This window comes from Marmota marmota, unplaced genomic scaffold, assembly GCF_001458135.2.
Source record: "Marmota marmota marmota unplaced genomic scaffold, marMar, whole genome shotgun sequence".
In the NCBI taxonomy this organism is placed as follows: domain Eukaryota; kingdom Metazoa; phylum Chordata; class Mammalia; order Rodentia; family Sciuridae; genus Marmota; species Marmota marmota.
In genome coordinates this window covers 47,579,956-47,597,923 of record NW_026000016.1, presented here as the reverse complement: position 1 = coordinate 47,597,923, position 17,968 = coordinate 47,579,956, and the positions used below count along the sequence as shown (strand labels likewise).

Genomic DNA, 17,968 nt, shown 5'->3' with positions numbered 1-17,968 from the left:
CCTCGGGCCCTTTCTGTCCCGTGGACTTTGGTCACCTGGTGATAGGAGAGAGGTGGGCAGCACGTGTAGGTTCTGCCCTGAGGAACAAGGAGGGACTTACTTGGCACATAATTAGTTTCCAGCCTCCCAGGGTCCTGTGTGCCAGAGGTATGGGCGGAATAAACAATTAATGAAACTGTGACTCTAGAGAGCCGGGTCCTAGCTGGAGAAATAGAAGTAGGCTGTCTAACCAACAACACACAGCCCCGGCTTACACACACACACACACACACATATATACACACACACACACACAGACCCATGTACCATCAGCCAGCCTGCCCCCCCCACCACCACCTTTTAGAGACACACTCCAGCTCAGAGCTGTGCCAGCTGCAGGCATCAGATAACTTCACAGAATGGCTAGCACAAACCCCGACCGCAAAGCCCCAAGATCACGCCTGCGCCCACCAGCCCCTTGCCCACTCCACCTTCCCCAGGAGTGCACTGCCTCTTTAAGACCTGGCTCTGAGGGCTGTGCTTAGTGGCCCACAAAGGGTTCCAATTGTGGCTACTCAGTGGCCCTTCCCCAGGGAAGGGAGGGGAGCCGAGACAGACAGGAGGCTTATCCTGCTGTGGCCACCCCGCCAAACTCTTGGATGGCAAATAATGAGAAGCCAGGAACTGCGCCTGCCCCGGCTGCCACTGAATGCTTTACCTCTTCTTCACCCGGCCCCTCCGGAGGGTTTCGCCTGCTGGGACACCTCCCTCACTTCTCTGGCCCCTTTCATAGTCCCAGCCCATGCCCCTCCCCACTCCCCATCAATAGCCCCGTCTTTTCCCAGGCCCTCTGCCTTCCCCTGTCTCCAGCACTTGCTCCTGGGCCTGTGTTTGCTCCCTGTTTCCTGTGGCATGTTTGGTTGCCAATGTGACTGTGAGCTCAAGTGCAAGAGCAAGCCCCTGCCTTCCTTGTGACTGGTGCCCTGCACGAGCTGAACTCACAGGCTGCTCACTAGGTGCTTGCACTCCCACCTGCCCCAGGACACACCACCAGTCCTGTGTCCCCTTCTCCTCTACAGCCACCTGGGTTCTCCACCCAGAGGGCTCGCTTGGTCCTCAGCTCTCAACTCCTGTGCAGTTTCACGTCCCAGAGGCCTCCTTCCAGCCCCACAGGCTGTCCGTCAGCCTCTCCTGCCCTCTCTACACTGGGCTGTCTGCTAGAGGGTAGGGAATGCAGAGGAAGGAGCCCCATCCATGCCCCTTGCTAGGTAATGGCTCCTATTAGAAAGAATTCCAGGGCTGAGCCTGGCACGGTGGCTCACACCTATAATGCCAGTGGCTCAGGAAGCTGAGGCAGGAGGATCGCAAGTTCAAAGCCAACCTCAACTACTTAGCGAGGACCTCAGCAACTTAGCAAGACCCTGTCTCTAAATTTAAAATAAATAAATAAATAAACCAGGGATGGAGATTTGACTCAGTGGTTAAGCACCCCTGGGTTGAATCCCTGGTTCCCCCCCCACCAATAAAGAGTTCCAAGGTTAGGGAGAGGTAGAGGGGGGTGGGACTGGCTACGGTCAAGAAAGCCTGGGGACGCTTGGTCCAAAAGGCATCACACAAGTTGGGCTTGATGCTGCTGCTCAGCAGAGCCCAGAGGCTCAGTCAGTGGTTCCTTTCTCCTCCCCCAAACCCCAGCAACCCAGGAAGGAGCACCCAAAGAGTCAGGCTGCCAGGTAGCTCACCTCTGAGACTGAGTCACAATTGGACCCCCCAATTAAGTGAGATAGACTCGGCTCCCTGCTTTTTGGAGAGATTGAGGGTCATTCAGCAAGTATATTAAGGTCCCAGCAAGTTCTAGTCCTATGGCCCCTCTCTTTATGGCCTTGAGTTTCACCAGGCAGACCCTTCCCCATGAGGTTGACTGAGCAGGACAGCAGCTGGTCTGCCTTGGCAGGGCTGGTGAGGTGCAGAGCGGGGTTAGCCCCAGGGTTCCTGGCTCCCCATTCCAAACCCAGCCTGATTCCCAGAGTGCACACTCTCCACGCCCTTCCCCTTGGTGACCTGAGCCGGGCACTGCTGGGTGCTGTCCTTCCCAGTAGTGACACTGAGTAAAAAGGGACAGTCTGACCCCCCCTTCCCCCCGCTCCTCACCGTCTCTTGCCTCCTCGTCTGTCTCTCCCTCTGGTGTTGGTTGACCTGCTCTCTGCTTCTCCTTCTGATGCCTGAGGACCCCTTCTCGACAGGAGCTCTCTTCTGGGTTCCCGCCCACTGTGCCTGCTCACAGCCGCCAACTAGGTAGTATGCTCCGTCTGTATGCCAGAGCCTGCCCTTGCATGCCTGTGGATAGGGGCCTGGCTGTCTCCCCTCGAGGAAGAGGCAGGGCGAGCTTCTCCCTAGGAAGCTGGGGCTGAAATTAGCATGTGCTCAGGGGCCCACCTCCCCCAGCTCTTGGGTAATTGCCTTTCAACTCCCCCAGCCCTTGGGTAATTGGAGGGCAGTAGGTGTGGTAATTGTCCCTCCTGCTTACAAATCACCTCAGGTGGCACAGGTAGGCTTACCTGCCTACGGGGCTGCCTGGTAGCACTTGGAGACCTGGCCCAGGCTGCCTGGTTGCCAGTTGGAGCACGTGGGCCAGCCATGGGCCAGCGTCCTCACCTGGCTCCTGAGCTGTACCTGGGGGAGGAGCCGCAGGCACAGGAATAGCTACACTGACTGTCTCTCCTGGGGGTGTTGGTGTCCTTTCCCTACAGGTGACTGTGTGCTGGGTAGATGAGGCCGGGGCCAGTTCCACGCACTGCCTCTCCCCACAGGCCGAGCATGCTGGCGTCCGCACCTACTTCTTCAGTGCTGAGAGTCCCGAGGAGCAGGAGGCCTGGATCCAGGCTATGGGGGAGGCTGCCCGGGTACAGATCCCTCCAGCCCAGAAGTCGGCGCCCCAACCTGTGCGCCACAGGTGAGTGCCAGGGTACCTGGCGTGGGAGTGAGGAAGGGGGAGAAGCAGCAGAAAAGACGTGCCCAGCCCTGTGCCGCTGTGGAGCCCAGCACACCGGTTGGACCCCTGGAGGACGTGTGAGCCATGCAGGTCTGGCTAAGTGATTACAGAACCCCAAATCCTTCCCTGGTCCCACTTCTCCTCTTCTCTCTAAGCTGGGGGGAGGGCACATTGAAGCCAGGTTCCATCACGACCTGCCCAGAAGCCAAAGGTGAGGGTATTTGCTTCTTTTTCTTGGCTATATATTAAATACGCAGCCTTTGGAGGAATAGATCACAGCTCGGCCACCTGGCCACAGCGTGACCTCAGTGTAAGTGACTTGACCTCTGAGAATTTGAGTTTCCTCTCCTTAAAACTAGCAGTTATAATCCCCCCACCTGGGGTGGTTGTGAAGACGACATGGTGTGTGAAGAATGCTTGACATGTAGCAGACACTCAGCAGATGGCTGCTCTCAGCTGCCGTCATCACCCGCGGTCTTGGTGCCTGTCTCTTCTGTAACTGGGTGTGGAGCCTTGAGTTAGGTGTTAATAGGGATCCAGAGAAGGGGGCTCACAGTGTTGACTCCAAGTCTAGTCGTGTGTCTTAGAAATGTTTACCCAGCGACGTTTCAGCAAGGCGGCTTGACTCTGCCAGCCTTGGAGGAAATTCTTGCACGTTTCCATCTCCGTCTTTCCAGAAGTTCATTTATTCATTTCACAAATATTTACTGTGAACATAAATGTGATAGGCCCTATGCCAGGTGCTAGGAGCACCCGGGAGGAAAGTCTGCCATGTTCCTGCCCTGGTGGAGCCTACCTTCTCATGGGAAGTCAGTCTGGGAGGAACGTGATTTGGAGAAGGGAACGAGCATGTCTGCATGCCCATGAACTTGGAGGCAGCAGCTCTTATCTCTGCCATGTTTTATCTCATAGCAGTCCTCTGAGGAGAGAGGGGGTTATGTTCGTTCTGCCAGCGGGGAGCCCACGACTCATGGAAGTCAAGTAGCTTTCTGGAGAGGAGAGAGTGGACCTGTAGCAAGCCTCTGTTGCCAAGGTCACAGTTACTGCTGTGAAACTTCAGTATCGGGCCCATGAAGTTTGAGGGGCTGGATCAGGGACAGGTGACGGAGGAGACCAAGACTGTTGGGTTGGTCTTGGCCATAGCTGAAGGCTGGGCTCAACACAGGCAGCAGACGGGAGTGGACAGTGACCTGGGAAGAAGACCCAGAGGGCAGGACCAGCCTGGCATGCTTTGGCAGGAATTGTTATACATTGCCTAATAGTTGCCCGGGCTGGAGCAAGAAGATGAGGCCTGGGGTTTAGGAAGCAGATCGGAGGTCACTGCACTGTCTTCCTTGCTGCCTTCCTGCCTGTTCCTCTCCGCACCTTTTCTCCCTCCCAGTCATGACTGGAGTCTCTTACTGCATCATCTCCCTTGGCCTCCTGCAGCCACGAGAAGCCAGACTCAGAGAACATCCCTCCCAGCAAACACCACCAGCAGCCAGCCCACAACAGCCTGCCCAGGCCTGAGCCTGAGGCCAAGACTCGAGGGGAGGGCGACGGCCGAGGCTGTGAGAAGCCAGAGCGGAGGCCCGAGAGGCCCGAAGTCAAGAAAGAGTCTCTGGTGAAAGCCAATGGCCTCCCAGCTGGACCTGAGCCGGCCTCAGAGCCCGGCAGCCCTTACCCCGAGGGCCCGAGGGTGCCAGGGGGTGGGGAGCAGCCTGCCCAGCCCAATGGCTGGCAGTACAGCTCCCCCAGCCGGCCAGGGAGTACAGCTTTCCCACCTCAGGACGGGGAGAGTGGGGGGCACCGGCGGAGCTTTCCTCCACGCACCAACCCTGACAAAATCGCCCAGCGCAAGAGCTCCATGAATCAGCTTCAGCAGTGGGTGAACCTGCGCCGGGGTGTGCAGCCCCCCGAAGACCTTCGGAGGTGAGGCTCTGCAGGGCCGGGGCGGGCTGGTGTGGTGGAACGTGGTGGTATGGCTGGGTAGACACCCGCTTCTGGAAGCCAGGATAACCTGGGATGCTAAAGACTAGGGTCTGCTTCCCAGCTCAACCCAGCTCCTCTCCTGTGCCACCGGGACTGCCATCCCTCGTTCCTGCTTTCTCTGTCAGCTTCCTTCAGGAAGAAGGACAGAGCACCCCAGGGCTGCTTCACATGGTATTGGGTGGCCCAAGAGTCAGGCAGGCCCAGGCAGGGGACTTGAAGTGTTCTGGTCAGACACCCGTCCCTGCTGTGGATCCTATATCTTCAACCCCAGTGCAACCCCAGTCTAGCCACCAAACCAACTCACTGTCTCCAACAGCTCTGTTTGAAAGATCATTATAGGAAGTTTACTTTTTGAAAGAAAAAAAAAAAAGATGCCAATGATTTTAATACCATCCTCAGTGACCAAAGACGGGCTTTCAGATATTTGGGAACATCAATTGGAACTGACAATGTTCGTCAAAGCAAGTGAGCTGGCTAACTTCTTCCCTGGGGATAGGGACAACTCCAGGGACTGCAGGTGGTGGCCTCAGAGGTCTTCTGGGCCCTTGAGTAAACGCGCCCTCTAGCGGTGAGCTGCAGCTCACTGCTGGTGGTCCTGCACCTGGTCCTCCCACTCCCGGGAACCTGCTGGTTCTGTGTTGACGGGATCTAACAGGAAGCTGCCCTTTCCTCCCCGCTCTGCTCCCTCCTTCAGTGCCTGGTACACCCGGGTTCTCTCTTCCCCGGCCTCCCTTGGAAAGGATCTGATAAACTGGTTCGCACAGCCGGGGATGGAGAAGAAGGGGCATTTCATTTTAAAGAGACAAAAACAGAAGCTCTGAACGCTGCAGTCTGCAGCCCCCACGAGCTGGTTGAGAAAGCTCCTTGCCTCAGGAGTAAATCCCAGCCTCTGCCTCAGCAGTGACCTCCTCTTTGCGTTCCATAAGGCCAGGGCACCTCTCCATGGGCACCTTTCACCTGTCCAGGCAGCTCCTCGGGGCTGGAGGACACAGACGTGGGGCTGGGTTGTAAGTGGACGGGTGGAGACCTGCCTATTTTGTCTGCTTTCCTTACAGTGTCCTCTGTGTCCTAGTCCCTCTAGGTTCTACCCTGTGTCTCGCAGAGTCCCTGAGTATTATGGCCCCTACTCGTCCCAGTACCCAGACGATTACCAGTACTACCCGCCCGGGGTGCGGCCAGACAGCATCTGCTCCATGCCCGCCTACGATCGGATCAGCCCGCCCTGGGCCCTGGAGGACAAGCGCCACTCCTTCCGCAATGGGGGTGGACCACCAGCCTACCAGCTGCGCGAGTGGAAGGAGCCGGCTGGCTACGGCAGGCAGGATGGCACCGTCTGGGTCCCCAGCCCTTCTCGACAGCCAGTCTATTATGACGAGCTGGACACCACCTCCGGCTCCCTGCGCCGACTGTCCTTGCAGCCCCGTTCCCACTCCGTGCCCCGCTCGCCCAGCCAGGGCTCCTACAGCCGCGCCCGCGTTTATTCCCCTGTCCGCTCGCCCAGTGCCCGCTTTGAGCGGCTGCCACCTCGCAGCGAGGACATCTATGCCGACCCTGCCGCCTATGTGATGAGACGATCCATCAGCTCCCCCAAGGTGAGCCCCAGCCTGCCCCTCCCTCCTCATCCCTAAGACCATCTTCTGAGAAGAGGTGGACCGTGGACCCCTGGGCTGTGTCACAGGACCGGGGACCTGCCTGGGGAGATGCTGGCCTATGGTTCTGTCCCTAGGAGTGCCGCCTTGGGGGATTGCTTTGCTCCCTAAATGGAAACATTACGCTGTATGCCGGTCGGTCCCCAGGTTGTCCCAGGAATCGTTCTGTGTAAGAGGGCAGAGTGCGTCTTTTCTACTCTTGAGGACTTGGACAGATTATTGCCAGGGGAGCAGACATGATGTTTGATACAGACATCCCTAACCTTGAACTTCAGTTGGTGGGGAAGTCCATGTCCAACCAGACTCTCTCACCTCTACAATCCCCTTTCTCTTCCAGTATGATTACCTGGGAGACAGGCGGCCAGTCCCTGCAGGACTGTTCCCCTACAACTACCCACCATCCCCCACGGTCCACGATAAGATGGTACGTCCTCTTCTCCCCTCCACTCCACCTCTGGACTTCCCTGCCTCCACCCAAGGTGGAGTCAAACTGGGGCAGGCGCCAGGGGTGCTGTGTGCCTAGTGCCTGGCCTATGTGTTTTTAGCGCCTCTGGATGCCTCCTCCCTCCTGGCTAGGACTCTAGCTCCAACAGAGTTTAGTGCTAGTTACCCTTTCTCTGTGACTCAGGGCAGAGGAGTAGGACAAGATCAGAGAGCATGTACTATCCGGATCCCCTAGAGCCCAGCGCAGCCCTCCTCTCCAGCATGCAGAGGAGGCCAGGGCAGGGGGCTCATATTATGAGCTGGGACAGAAGGTCAGGCTAGGCCTCCTAGCAACAGGCAAGAGCATCTAGACTTTTTCTCCCTACATGTATTTGCTTCAAGTTTGCTTTTTGCCTGAAATGCCACCTATGGGAAAGAGTCAAAAGGTGACAGAGGAAGAAAAAAAAATGTTCCATATTGTGCCTACTTCCTTTTCTCTCCTTTTTTCTACTTGCATAGAAAAATGTGTTCCCTTGAGAATTTCTGCCTCCACCTGGAGGACTAGATGCAGTTGATCTACTTGGACGGGTTGGGGAGAACCACAGGGTCCAACAGGCATGACCTCTTGTACCAGGAGGCCGGGGTGGTGGAGCTTGGCCGTTCATACTCCACTATCCAAACTCTATAGCCTTGACCCACCGCAGGCATCCCCCTCCAGAAACAACCAGTCTTTCCAGAAAACCCAGAAGCTGTTGCTAAGAAGTGCTGATTAGGTGGCTTTAGTGGTGCTTCACCGTCCCAGGAAGGCAAGACAGACCCAGGAGAGATGGTGGAGCTGGGCCAGGAGCGTGTCCCTCCTGTGCCCGCCTGCAACCTCAGCTCCTCCCCAGAACTCCTCCAGGGCCAAGAGAGAGAGGATTTCCCTTGTCCTTGCCCAGCTAACTCTTAACAGCTTTGCTTCTTTTTTTATCGTTTTCTTTCTCGTGTGTTCCTGTTTGTTTGTGTTGCTGACTGGCCCTTTGGCCTCGGGCTCCGGGTAGGATGAACTTTTAGACCTTCAGTTGCAAAGAAACCTAGAGTATTTGGACCAGCAGGTAGGCAGAGCTGGTGCCCCTCACCATTCCACTGTCCTGTCTCCCCGCTCCTCCCCCCTCCTCACCCTCCCGCCATTTGACAACCTTTGTTGGTGCAACCAGGACACAACAAAGTGGCTTATATTTTAGTTTGTTCCTTCACACCCCTCCTCCTCAAAGCCCCGTAGGGCACCTGGGGGTTTCTGGTGGAAAGAAGCATAATAATAAATGGGCACATGAATAATTAATGCCACCTCATATTTCTCCAACCAGCCCAGATGGAACTGCCTCCCAGGAGGCAGGTTGGGAATTTGCGTTTCTGCTGGAGAGAAGAGGGAGTCACAGAGATAGGCTGGGGCTCTGGGTATGGGCCTGAGATGCTAATAATTTAAACCGAGGCCTATAGACCTGCCTTAGAATAACTTAGAAAATCATATCCATTCAGTACATCTGCAATTTTTTTCGGCATCGCTCTTTTGCATACTCAGCCCACGGTTGTGAGAATTCAAGCTGTAGACACTGAGGCAATATAATCAACTCAGTTTGACAGGTGAGCAAGCTGAACAGGTAATAAGTGGCCCCACGAGACCCAGGCAGTTGACTGGGTCTGCCTGGGCTCCCAGCTCCAGGGCTCTCACCCTTGGCTGCATTGCCCATTGAGGCCAAGAGGGCAATGTAGACTCCAGGGGAACACGCTGGCATATCTGTGAGCACATCCTCTATGTTCAGATCGGTGCCACAAATCATGGGAACTGCACACCATTGTCCTGTGGAGGCAACCTGGGGTGGCAGAAATGATAACAGGGATAATAATGATGGCAGCAGCCACCATAATGGAAGGCCTCCTCCGTGTCTTACTGTTCTAAGCAAAATAGATCCCAACTCATTTACTCTTTATGATAATCCTACAAGATGAGTACTGTTATTTATCTCCATTTTGCAGCCAGGGCGATGAGGCACAAAGAGGTTAAATAATGTGCCAAAGACACACATCGGAGCTTGAATATGGCTCTGAGGTTTTAACCCAGTTTATTGTTGAGGAAACATCTAACTTAAAAAAAAAAAAAAGCTGGAGTCATATCTCATCAGAAGGATTTTAAGCTCTTAGAGTTGCAGAAAGAACAATAAACTTGAAATCAGAGCTGTATGTTCTTCTAGTCACAAGCCCTGTCACCCACCATCTCACAGGGCCTCCACGTCACGATGTGGTGATCTTCTATCCGAGAAGAGCTTGGGCACTGGGAAGCACTGATATCCATAATTTGGTCAGCAGGACCTGCTCCCGGCCCTCAAGGACCTTGAGTTCTTGTTCTATAAGCGGTATGCAGTGCTTGCACCGTGAGCATTCCTGTCCATGTGGGAACTGGTCTCAGGTTGTCCCTAAGAGCAGGGCTGGGAAGCATGGAATCCTCCCAGTAGGAAGTGTCCGTCTGGTTGGCTCCCTAGCCCATCCGCAGGCCTGGCTGTCCACACACTCAGTGCAGAATCAGGGTCTTTAGCCCTTGAAAGGAGGCTTTAGCCCTTGAAAAAAGAGGGTCTGGACTATTGGGCTATAAATAACCTTCAAAGAGGACCCCTTCCTGGATAGAGGGTAATATTCCCGAGAGGCATCTTGTGGGATAAGGAGAGTCCACATGTAGCCAGGCGCTGCCACTCTAGTCCCAGCTCTGCCATTTACAAGCTTTTTTTTTTTTTAAACCTTAGAAATGTCACCTAGTCTCTCTGGGTTCTTATTCTCTTAATCATTAAATGGGCTTCGCAGAGCTAGCCCTTTCTATATCACAGTTATCGGGAGAATCCAGTAGGAGAGTCCTGCCAGGTCCTTGTTGGGCACACACTGGTGAGGAGTGCTGACTGCTGCTATTATTTCATGTTCTACCAAAATGCAGCACTAACTCTGCATTGGGCACAAAATTTGCTTTCTCACAAAATCTTTCCAACATTTTGCACAGAGTTAGCCCATGGGATCCTCCTAGAGGAGAGGCCCTCGTGAGCTCAAAGATTCCCAAAGCCACAGCACCAGGGAGAGCAGGCCAGCAGGAGAACCTTCTGCTTCTTGCCACCAATGCTTTAGACCCAGTTTTGGGGAAGGACTGAGGTCAGTGGGTGCCCAGGAAGAGCCTTGGCCTCCCTTGGCCTCTGAGCCTGACACATTGGTAGATCCGCCTGTGTGCACACCCCTGGGTCTTCAGGAAGAGAGGGATAGACTAGTTTGGATCTTTCTAGAGAAGATGTGGTTGACCTCCTGTTGACTTTGAACTCTTGCAAGGACTCAACTTCATATTCCAATATGAGGTAATATAATCAACTCAGTTTGACAGGTGAGCAAGCTGGACAGGTAATAAGTGTTCAGCCTTTTAAGTCACACTTGATGCCACAGAGAAAATTTCCAACTGGGCTAAAGGGGCAGAAAAACCAGATCCTAGAAAAGGGCTGAAATGACTACAGCTCCTGCAGATGAGCAGCGGGTGCCTTCCACCTGTAGGGTGCAGAGGCGAAGCTGTGTTTCAGCTCTTGCTTAAAAGGGTAAGAGGAAGAAAAGACAGTGGGTCTCACCAAGATTGGGGAGGCCGTAGAGAAAACCTGGGACCCCAGAAGATCTTTCCTACTGTGGCTGTCCTTCTCATTCACTTTCTTTCCCCAAAAGCTTTTCTTGCTCATTTCCCTTTGTCTCCTCCCATCTCTGCTACAGAACAGCAGAGTTAAAGGGACACAGCCAAGGACATTCCCTGACCGGCTCATTTTTGATCTCACGCTGGAACCAGTGGGGAAATGATGGCACCTCTGATTGATGTGGTTGGCCCGTCCTCCCTTCTTCCCTCCCTTCTCCTTCCCTTCCTTCCTCCTCCCGGCTCTGTCTCTCTCTTTTTCATTTGGCAAACAATGCCCCACCCCAAAGTTCCTTATGGTCCTTCAACTGTAAAGATGATGTGGTGGAAAGCAGCGTTCTGGTTCCTGGTGTCCCTTTAACATGGCTCGCTTGTCTCGGCCTCCTTAGTTGCTCCCAATGCCATCCCAGCTCCTCTTGGATGCTGCCAGCCCAGCTCTGGAAACCGTGTTGAGCAGTCCTTCCACGCTAGAGCCCGGGAGGGGAGGGGGCAGGGGACCCTGGCCCGTGCGTTAGCGAAGGCCACTCAGCAGGGCGCGTTCCACCGTGTCTGTCTTAGTTTGTGTGGTTTGGTGCAGACCTCAGCCTTTCCAACCGTGTGGTGTTTGTGCAAAGCAGTGTGAGAATTGAGAAGGAGACGATAGCCTTGGCCAGTGTGGATGGGACCCACAGCAGTCAGGCATCCCAGGGCAGAGTCTCTGGGCTGGGGCGTATTCTGTGCTGCGAGCGAAGGCCCAGCGGTTTCCCAGCTCCCCCTGTGGCCTCTCCTCCAGGGCAGCCTTGGTGCTGGCTCTGACACGGAGTTCGCAGGGTCGAGCGGTGGTGAGGCCAAGCGCAGGTTGCTTGGAGGCCCGAGAGCAGCTTTCCTTCCCTGTTTCCTGGAACACGTGCAGGGGACGCGGGGAGCTATCTCCGCGGGTGTGAGTGTGAACCGTCCGTCCATTCCTTCCTCTGCTGCAGATGAGTGAGAGCGAGACTCTCATCAGCATGGTGAACCGCATGGTGGAGAACTCCTCCCCCAGGGCCCAACTCTTCATGCAAGTAAGACCTCTGCCTGGCAGCATGGTCCCTGTCAATGCCATCTCAGCTGCTTGTGCATGGTCGGGTCACCCCACCTGGGATGAGGCTCACTCTGCCCAGACTGCTCATCTGCCGGGCCTCATCCCCGCCCCCGAGACAGGCTCAGCCTGCTCTTCCTCCTTAGCTGCACTGTGTCACCTCCATTCTTCACGTTCATGGGTGAACCCAAGCCCATTTCCCAAACCATCCGAATAGCCAGCACTGACATCCCATGCCATGCTGGGGACTGCAAGCCTGCTTTTCAGTATCCATGACTCCCGATTCGTGTTTACTGTCTTCCTGACAGACATTGTTGGGGTTCAGGGTGTGAGGGGCGTAACATGGGACCATCCGATACCAGAGGTGCATGGACTGTGCTGTAGTCACCTGCCATGTCATCAAGGCTGAGAAGTATTAGCTGAATCCAGAGAGGCTTCTAGATTCTTGCCAGTCAAGGCCTGTGATTAGTGTTCAGTACTAGGGTAACAATTCTTTTTTATTTATTTGTTTTTTTGTGTGTGGTGCTGGGGAATCCAACCCAGGGCCTTGTGCATGCGAGGCACGCACTCTACCGACTGAGCTCTATCCCCAGCCCTGGGGTAACCGTTCTAAAGTGTTCCCAGTGTTCACTCCCACCGTGCTGCCTGTCCTGTCACCACACACAGTGGAGGGGTTGTTACTAGCCAGCTACTGGGAGCTCTGTCGCACCCACAGCAGCGAATCCCAGAGCTGAGGGCAGAGGAGATGCAGAGTCCGAGTCCAGCAGATGTCTGGTCTCTCCAGAGTCAGCCAAGGACAACTGGGATGAGTCTAGACTGCGCCATCACAGGCTCCCCAGCCAGGGGACAGAGAATTAGCTCAGAGCCCCAGAACGGAAGCCACCGAGGTGACGGACCACAGTGTGTGGCAGGAACGGAGCAGGATTGTGGTGTCAGCCTGCACGCCTTCAGCCAACCCTGCTGCAGTAACCACCTCGTGTTCCTGCAGGTCCCTCCGTACCCAGAAGTGTTCCGGGACGGCCTCCACACCTTCAAGTTAAACGAGCAAGACACGGATGTAAGGGCAGCTCTCCCTGCTCCCTCTGTCCACTGCAGCCACCTCCTGCTCTCGTCCTCATCCTCCTTCCTCTCTGGGGCTTTTTCTCCATCCATCTCTTGCTCCTCCTGGTGGCTCTTCATACATTTGACTCATGTCCTCCCTCGCTACAGACACAGCATTCGACCTGCCTCCTCATCCCCCTTCTTTTCTAGATCTTACCACTGACTCCCCCTTCCCTCCCATGCGGGCGCCATGCATTTCCCCGCTGAGCTCCAGGTCTGCTGGTCTGTAGCAGTGGGACCTGCTGGGAGCAGTCCAGCAGGCCTTGTTGAGAGTTATGTCAGTCAGTCTGCTCTGGGCCCAGCAAGGTGCTAGCCCCGACAGGTAACTAGAAAGAATACACCTGCTCTGGCCCTCAGGGGGCTTCAGGCAGTTGGAGACACCAGCCGCAGGAGGTGGCAATAGAGATTCAGTTACTGAAAGGACCAATAATAGTTTCCTCAGAGATGGGGGATGTGAGGCCATCTGAGGTGGTAGGTCAGGAGCACAACAGGTAGCTGGGAGCTGGGCCTTGAAGGTCAAAGGCCCAGAGGGCAAGATTTGGCTCAGAGGAAGGGATCCGATGAGTGGCCTAAGTGGATGTGGAGAGCACAAGTCTTTCCAGAAGAGGGATTTAGCCCAACTTGTCTCTATGCTGCTGGCCCTGCTCAGGCAGGGGATCTGAGCAGCGGACCCAGGAGAGGTTCCAGCCAGGCAAGGGTCAGAGCTCACAGGGGCCCCAGGGTCTCAGGATGAGAGAGCAGGGGCTTCCCGTGGGACTGAGGGGCCAGTTGACACTGCTCTGCTTTCTCTCAGACTGCTTACGCCCACACCTGCTGCCCTTCCCATCCTGCTGGGGAGGTGAAGCCACAGTCTTCTCTGAATTGCTCTCCTGCTGGAAAATGGGGGTGTGGGCATCTAAAATGGGGCTCTCGGGCCTCCCGGCCCCCTGCAACCTGACCCTCTTCCTCAGAGAATAAGTACATCTCCCCTTCCAACATGGAGACCCTCCTCTTCCTGGAAGCCTTCGAGGTTGAGGCAAAGGCTCAGGGTTCCTCAGCAGGGGAAAGGAGGCGGTATCCAGAGGCCAGGCCCTGCCAGCCCAGTTCCAAGGTTCCCATCAAATCGTGTCCTTCATCCCCTTCTTTCTCCCTCCCCTCCCCCTACTCTGGGCCCCCAGAAGCTGCTGGGCAAGTTGTGTGAGCAGAACAAGGTGGTGAGGGAGCAGGACCGGCTGGTGCAGCAGCTCCGAGCAGAAAAGGTAAGAGCCTGAGGTGGCCTGGAGGGGACGGCGGGCAGGAACTTTGGTTTGTTGTCTCCATCCTTACTGAGCCCGTGAAGCTTTGTCCTTCTTTACACTCCTGTCCCACTCATTTCCGGAACTGCTGAGGGTCTCCTCCTAGGGACCATACCCAGGGGGAAGGCAACCTCTGCTAAGCTGCCTGGTTGAGTGGCCAGGGCTTAGGCCTCTGCTGTTCAAACCCCAGAAAGGAGCTATCGGGGGCAGCTGACGTCACTCTCCCACTTTCTCCAGGAGAGCCTGGAAAGTGCCTTGATGGGGACCCACCAGGAGCTGGAAATGTTTGGGAGCCAGCCCGCCTATCCCGAGAAGCTACTGCACAAGAAGGAATCGCTACAGAACCAGCTGATCAACATCCGGGTGGAGCTGTCTCAGGCGACCACGGTAACCTGGGAGTGGGGTCTGGGTGCCCCTCACCATCCATCTGTGCTACCCTAATCCTTGGAGGGCAAAATCCAATTGCTCCCACCCAAGAGGGGCATTAGCAAAGACCCTAACTCTGCCTTGCGACAAGTATACCAGTCCATTCATTCCATAGTTTTCACCTAGAAAAGGAATTTATTTCCCATCAGCCATAACCGTATCCGAATTCCTTCAGGACAACCTCAAGTGGAGGGTTGATCATTTCCTTGGTTGCTCCAATGCCTCTGCTGCCTACTTCTGTTCTCTGGCTTGGAGAAGCCGCACTGGAGGATTGGCTGTGGTTCTGTCCTCTCCCAGTGCGTACAGGGTAGAGCCTCCAGCACAGGCTGTTTGGATAATGATGACTTTGAGAAGCAGCAGCAAAGGCCCCAGGCAAATGTGGCCCAGAAAAGAGGAGTGTGTCTAAGTTCCAGGGAACACACACCCTCTCCCAGGCCCTTTCCTCTTTGCCCACCACTCCTGGTCCCCCACCCTGGGGAGAAGAGGAGAGTGCAGAAGTGATTAGCCCCTCTCTGCCTGGCCACATGCCTAGAAGGATCAGCTTTGTTTCTTGTGGGATGTGCCCCAGTCCCTCCTGTAAGGCTAGTGTTGGCTGTCATCAAAATGTCTCTGCCTTGTGCCCCTCACCTTCTGTTCCTCTGTGTCCCCCTACCCAGGCCTCAGACTTCAGGTACCCTGGTCCCGTCACAGGGCAAGGAGGGAGGCCTTGATGGAGGCCGCTTTTTCAGCCCACCCCCTCTGTCTTACAGGCGCTGACCAACAGCACCGTGGAGTACGAGAACCTCGAGTCCGAGGTCTCCGCCCTGCACGATGACCTCTGGGAGCAGCTCAACTTGGACATCCAGGTGAAGAAGGGCCCCTGAGCAGACAGGGCTGGGATGCACGCTAGGTCTTCCGTGGTCCTTTTGGGCAGAAGAGACCAAAGCTGTCTCCTTTCTCTCTTCAGTGACTTCAGAGACTTAAGGAGCTGGTCTTGAAACTAAAGACCACTTGTAACAGACTCTTGAGTTTCGGGGTGAACATAATGTGGGTTTCTTCTTTATTCCCACCAACTCACAGGGGAAGGAGCTAATGCCAAAGCATGGAGACTTAGGTCAGATCTAGAGTGTTCTATGACAAAGGATTTAAAACACAGACATAGAAATGTCTCCCATGCTGTCGGAAGAGTGGCCAGAAGCCAAGCTCAGTGGCGCACACCTATAATCCCAGCGACTAGGGAGGCTAAGGAAGAAGGATCAAGGATCATGAGTTCAATGCCAGCCTCAGCAACTTTGTGAGAGACTGTTTTAAAATAAAATGTAAAAAAAGAGAGAAAGAGAGAAGAAGAAGAAGAGTGGGCAGAACCGGAGTGACCTATGCAGGAGTTTACGTAGGAATGAGGCTTTCCTGCCTGGGCTGGGTTGGAAACAGCCAGTCTGCAGGCAGAAGGACAGACAAGTGACCTTGAGGAGCTCTTGTTCTCTGCTTCCTGTCTTTTTTCTGTCCAGGCCCTGTCCCTTCTCCGGCTAGTTTTACCAGCCCTGTTCCCCTGATGTAGTTAACACTCTGTTTTCCCCCATTTTCCTTCTGGTAACAAAACTCACCTCTCCTGCCCTCCCACTTACTGGGCAGGGTGATGGGAAGAGCCAGGTCCTCCCACGTCCTGTGGGCAAGCCACACTCTGAACACGCACGTTTTAGGAAATGGAGCAGGGTTGCGGTCAGCTTCTGATCAAGTTTTGGATCCACATGCAAATGGTGGGCATGTCACTTACACTCCACATGGTCCTGGGCGCTAGGCCCCTCATCTCTGAAATGGGGCAATGCCGCCCTTACCATGTAGAGCTGTTGTGCTGCCAGAATGAGCTGGTTCGTGCAAAGCCCTGGGCATGGCGCCTGGTACTAGGTGATGTGGCGTGAGGGGTGCTGTCGTCTTCTGCAGTTACAACCTGCGCTGAGGGTGCTCCATGGCTGTAGGGTGCGTTGGGTGAGGGTGTTACAAAAGGACTGTTTGGAGGTGAAGAAAAACACACAGAAAACAGGCTACCACATATGGCGGCATCGCTCTCAGACCACTCTGATGCGCCATGGGGGAGCTCAGAAGGGTCGATTGTTACTCTTGGTTCTGAGGCTCTGGCAATTCTGGGAACACAGTTTGACGCAAGCCAAAGAATCAAAGGCTTCCCATGAGAAGGAGGCCCACGTGGGAGAGGTTGTGTGCGCATGCCCGTGCAGGCAGGGCTGCTGCCTCCTGTGAGTCCAGAGAGGTGCTGGTCCAGGGCTCTGGGCTGGGGATGAGGGCAGGGACAGACACCCCTTAGAGCTATTTCCTTTGACCCACTCTGCAATTGTTTCAGAATGAGGTGCTCAACCGGCAAATCCAGAAGGAGATCTGGAGGATCCAGGATGTGATGGAGGGGCTGCGGAAGAATAACCCTTCCCGGGGCACGGATACCGCCAAACACAGAGGTGGGAGCCTCCTGGGCCTCGTGCTTCTGTAGAAGTGCTCCAGCGATTCTGGCCTCCACTCACACCTGCCATCTCACTCTGTGCTCAGAGCCAGCGGGGACCTTCTCAGGGTTCCAGAATCTTCCCCTGAATCCTAGGGTGGTAGGCTGGGCTCCCTTATCCGCTAGGGAGACCACTCAGAGACCCTGCTGACCCAGATGCCCTACAATCCTCCCCAGGAAAGGTCAAAGCACCCCTGAGCCTCCCTGACCCCACCTGGGCCCACTGGTGACCTCTCCTCTAGTGCTTTCTTTGAGCCCTGGGCCCTCAGGCTGGCTTTTTTGACACCTTGGAGGCCACAGTGTTAGCTCCATCTACCACCTCTCCTTGCTCAGGGCCCCTCTTGACAGCCAGCCTGTGATCCCAGCCACCTCTAGTAAGTCTCTTGCAGCAGGGCTGGATGGTCCTCCCTCTCACATCTCAGCCTTGGGTTTCCCTCCTCCTCCCGCATCCCCCATGTACACAGCAGGCCCCGCCTCTGCTCCATGCCTCACCTCTCTCCCCTTCCGTTTCCCCCCCGCAGGAGGACTCGGCCCTTCAGCCACCTACAGCTCCAACAGCCCAGCCAGCCCTCTCAGTTCCGCCAGCCTCACCAGCCCCCTGAGCCCCTTTTCACTGGTGTCTGGCTCTCAGGGGTCCCCCACCAAGCCGGGGTCCAATGAGGTAAGCTGAAGAGATGGAGCACAGGTAGGCAGGGGAGGGAGGGGCACATCCTCATTTCCCTAAAGTCGCACAAAGTCGGTGCCCATCTCTTCCGCAGAGGCTCCAATCCCAGTGCTTTGGCCCTTTCTCTAAGGGGGTCACTCTCACAGCTGGTCGTGTGGCCTTCCTCTGCATCTGCTCTCATTTCCTCCTCAGCCCCCTTTCGGCTTCCTGAGCACCAGGATAGTTAGCAACCATCCCCTGCACTTGACCAGCAGGCAAACCCGGG

At 55.4% G+C, this 17,968-nt stretch overlaps 1 protein-coding gene across 19 annotated transcripts in view; it reads left to right on the top strand.

The window, feature by feature from the left end:
- Plekha6 (pleckstrin homology domain containing A6) overlaps nt 1–17,968 on the top strand; it is a 142,939-nt gene that overhangs the window by 106,794 nt on the left and 18,177 nt on the right. For 10 of the 19 annotated variants that reach the window (XM_048809741.1, XM_048809743.1, XM_048809739.1 and 7 more), the window contains 12 exons: nt 2,727–2,929; nt 4,397–4,879; nt 6,012–6,531; nt 6,926–7,012; nt 8,052–8,105; nt 11,653–11,733; nt 12,739–12,807; nt 14,009–14,089; nt 14,363–14,512; nt 15,301–15,396; nt 16,887–16,998; nt 17,561–17,700. In XM_048809741.1, the coding sequence (XP_048665698.1) occupies nt 2,727–2,929; nt 4,397–4,879; nt 6,012–6,531; nt 6,926–7,012; nt 8,052–8,105; nt 11,653–11,733; nt 12,739–12,807; nt 14,009–14,089; nt 14,363–14,512; nt 15,301–15,396; nt 16,887–16,998; nt 17,561–17,700 (2,076 nt within the window). The remainder of the gene's footprint in view (nt 1–2,726; nt 2,930–4,396; nt 4,880–6,011; nt 6,532–6,925; nt 7,013–8,051; nt 8,106–11,652; nt 11,734–12,738; nt 12,808–14,008; nt 14,090–14,362; nt 14,513–15,300; nt 15,397–16,886; nt 16,999–17,560; nt 17,701–17,968) is intronic. The other 9 variants (XM_048809750.1, XM_015483904.2, XM_015483909.2 and 6 more) reach the window with 8 other exon arrangements.